This window comes from Aplidium turbinatum, chromosome 18, assembly GCF_918807975.1.
Source record: "Aplidium turbinatum chromosome 18, kaAplTurb1.1, whole genome shotgun sequence".
Taxonomy (NCBI): domain Eukaryota; kingdom Metazoa; phylum Chordata; class Ascidiacea; order Aplousobranchia; family Polyclinidae; genus Aplidium; species Aplidium turbinatum.
In genome coordinates, this window is record NC_137489.1 from 17800469 (window position 1) to 17804394 (window position 3926).

Sequence of the window (3926 nt, forward strand, 5' to 3'; positions counted from 1 at the left end):
AATTGCTGAATTAGCAGAGGGCGAGACCATAAGGTCTACGCCAGTGACAGATACGGTTAAGAAAAGTTGAAAAGACCTAAGGTGAAACGCAGGGCGCTACAAATGCCTTCTTCAGGTCCCAAAAGATAAATAAAAGAGGTTGTTGTTGTTCTTGACACTTTTCTTGGAGTTGTCGTGCGCAAAAGATCATATCTACAGTGCCGCGAGAAGGTCTAAAGCCACATTGGGACTCTGGGAGTACGTCCTCAGCTAGCGTGATAAGACGATGAAGGAGAATCCGAGCAAAGATCTTGCTAGTGATGCTGAGGAGTGAGATACCGCGGTAGTTGTTACAATCTTCTCTATCTCCTTTCTTAAACACTGTAACTATATTCGCATCTCTAAAGTCGCTTGGGAGTGTTTTTGTTTCCTATATCATAAGAATCAGCTGCATAAGGCGGTCCTTTACCTGAGTTCCTCCGTAAAGAAGAAACTGTAGCGGAATGTTGTCTGGTTCCGGAGCTTTGTTTTTCTTCATGTGTTTGATAGCTTTATTGAGTTCATTCAGTGTAGGTGGTGTGGACATCCAATCGCGGGTAGGATGAGGAGATGAGTGGTTATTTAACAGTGTCTCAAAATGCGACTTCCAACGATCAATGATTCCTTCGGTGTCAGTGATAATGTTTGAGCTAGCTGCGTCTTTTAGACCCCCCACTGATGACTTAGTCGGTCCAAAGATTTCTTTCGTCGCAGCGTAAAAGCTGCGCATATCTCGTTGGCCGGCATATTTTTGCAGATCTTTAGCTTTCTGTTGCCACCACTTGTTTTGGGCCTTACGGATTCCTTTTTGGCATGCTGTGGCAGCTTGTCGATGTTTTAGTTTGTTGGCTGGAGAAGGATTATTTTTAAAAGTGAGTCGTGCACATCGTTTACTTTCAATAAGGTTGGTGATTTCTTCGTCGTTTTCATCAAACCAGTCCTGCTTTTTCTTGTGTTTGTAACCAATTGTTGCTTTAGCTGCAGAGGACATTGCATCTCGGAGTGTAGTCCATTGGTCTTCAACTGTGGCATTATCTGGAAGGTTTAGATCATGCAGGTTTTTATCAATAGCTTCTTGGAAGGATTGCAAGGTGTTAGGATCCTGAAGCTTGCTACAGTCAAAACGACGATGGGGAATGTTTGCCGAGATGCGTCTAGTTGGTCTACGGATTTCAATGTTCAAGCGGCATATCAGAAGGCGATGATATGTCCAGCAGTCATCTGCTCCTGGCATAGAGCGTGTGATTTTCACATCTTCTTGGTCTTTTGTTCTTGTGAGGACCTAGTCATATAGTCAAGGGTGTGCCATTTCTTGGAGCGAGGGTGTCTCAATGTAGTCTTACGACGGTGAGGTAATTGGAAAAGAGTGTTTGTTACGATTAGATTTTGTTCAGCACAAAAACCAAGCAGAAGTTCTCCGTTTGCATTGCATTTCCCAATACCATGATGGCCTATGACACCCTTCCACATGTGATGGTCCCTGCCAACTCTGGCATTGAAGTCACCTAGCACAACAAGTTTGTCTAGATAAGGAACTTTTTGGATAGTATGTGTGAGCTGGTTATAAAAGGAGATCTTGTCTTCATCTTCAGATGTGAGTGTTGGAGCAGAGATCAGAGCAGAGAGAGTTGGAGCAGAGCAGAGAAAGGAGACTGAGATCAGGGTGAGGTAGCGTTTCTTGGTGATTGGAATTCTTATCGTCATCATCCGTTCATTGATTGTACTTGGGACAAGATTGTGTTGGTTTACAAGCTGGGATCGGATAGCAAAACCTACACTATGAACGCGCGGCTCGTCAGTGCTCTTTCCTTTTCAAAAGATGGTACAGCCAAATCCATTTTCTCTTATCCTGCCCTTTCCAGCAAATCTGGTCTCGCTGAGAGCTGCCACATCGATGTTGAAGCGTGCAAGTTCTTTACATACTAAAGCTGTGCGACGTTCTGGTCGGTCATTGTTGCTTTTGTCTTGTAGTGTACGGACGTTCCAAGCACCCAATGTGAAGGGTAGCTTAGTATTCATAGGTATATGTGTAGGTCGACCGCTATTTGGGTAATCCGCCAGCCGCGGCAAGCTAGCCAGATGAGATTTGCGGTGTCCGATGTTTACCCCGCCTTTTTTAGGGGCTTCCCCATGTGGGGTGGGCTTCGGGAAATCCTAGATAGGCCAGCCCAGACACGGGTCTTGCTACCGGAACCCAATGTCACCGCAGTTCATTGGGAGACTCATCATTGATCTGCCGCCAATGTGTGAGAACGGGCTAGAGGCTTCCAGCTCTACCAAGCCTGCCCCCGTTACCTGTAATATCATCGCCATTGGGCTTTGTTCGGTCCTGGTCTAAATTAAGACAAAGGCCATTCGCTTGTGTGGTTGTTTAAGGTGGTCGTGACTACGTGAGGGCTACGCACACACTCTTGGCCAGCTCCATGTCCACTGCGGTCCAATAAGATCGGAACGTGCAGCTTCAGGGAAACCGGTTGCAACGGGCTGCCGGGTGCTCTGTACATTGAGACCCGCCTTACAGGATGCCTGCCCGTCAGACACAGCCCTCTTCCGCCAAAAAGAGATTGCCGTTGGGGACTTTTACGTGTGTCTATTAGCCCCAGGATTTGCTAGGAATGAGCCTAGTTTTTAGCCTAAGTTCACCTCTACACCACGTTGAGGCATCTCCATAAGATGGGGCTGAACAAAGTCATCTCCCTAGACACTCCGATTTATTACAGTAATCAGTGGAGCGTGTTAAATCCGCATGAGGCAGTATTGCCCATCTGTTACAAAACTTCTTCTACATAACTTTACAAAATCGAATTCTTTCATAACCCCATTAGTTAAGCAGATAACTTTAGATTTCTCGTAAAATACTTCATTTGGTGACACAAGCATGAAAATTGGCACATATGTACCTTAGACCATGTAGATTTCAAAACTTTAATTAACCAAACGAAAATTCAAAGCGGCGGCCCGTGACGTCAAAATTCAAAATGGCCGCCATTCCGGTCCTGGACTGACGTAGGAAAGTTGTTTTATGAGAGCAACTTAGGTGTTTTTCATCTCTTACTATCTTGAAAATGTTTTTTGTGACATTGTTAGCCAGTGTTTATGCTTTCAGATTGTACCTCTCATTAAAAATCTTCACAAAAACGGGAAAAAGACGCTTTTTAGTGTTTTTAGCGAAAAAAGGGTGGTCATATGTTACTTAAAAAATGATAGCCTCAGCAAAATCCCTCGTTACTGTTCACCCTCAAATTCAGTGTATTTAAAAAGAGACAGAAGTAGGGGTCCAACTCGAAAGTCACCAGAGTCAATTTTTCGAGCAAACAGAGGTGGTATTTGCAGTAAAATCTGATTGTTGGTTTGTCAATTATTACAAATAATTATGTTTCGCGGCGTTAGAAATGAAGTTTTGTGGGTAACTATTGGTTAGCTGCCAAGAGTAACGCACAAAATTTCCTTTCTGACGCGGCCGAAACGACAATGTTAACCTTGACCAATAGCAACGCACAATCACATATATATATATTGACATATTTTATTTACTTAATAAGATTATTATAACAAAGGCTTTATAAAACATAGCTAAACATAAACATAAGCTAAGCACTTAAACTCTTTACAACCCTCACAACACAGCTGAACTAAAAAGTAGACATTGAGAAACGTGAACAAGAGCTTCACGAATCAAGCCAGATGCCAACACGTCGACTGCGCACAGAGCACGCAAGATCAATTAAACACAACCAATCAGAAGCGAGAATCAACAGTTTTACAACATTTATCAGACTCCCGCGAAACGTAATTTTTTCTCTTTGCTAGACGATGAGATAAAGAGATATGATTCCATGATGGCCAGCCTAGGGAAAACTGCAGTATCCACCAACTGGGAGAAATGCTGTCTCTGTCAAGAAGTGAAG

The 3926-nt window shown here is 43.6% G+C and overlaps 1 protein-coding gene across 1 annotated transcript; it reads right to left on the reverse strand.

Moving 5' to 3' along the window:
* Window positions 1-409: 409 nt before the first annotated feature.
* On the reverse strand, window positions 410-1252 carry LOC145787230 (uncharacterized). The gene has a single exon (XM_082598951.1). It carries the CDS (start codon window positions 1250-1252, stop codon window positions 410-412), a length of 843 nt encoding a protein of 280 aa, XP_082455077.1.
* Between the last annotated feature and the right edge of the window lie 2674 nt (window positions 1253-3926).

What these genes read in the sequence shown, in the direction of transcription:
- LOC145787230 (XM_082598951.1), bottom strand. Translation starts at nt 1,252, where the DNA reads ATGCCAGGAGCAGATGACTGCTGGACATATCATCGCCTTCTGATATGC.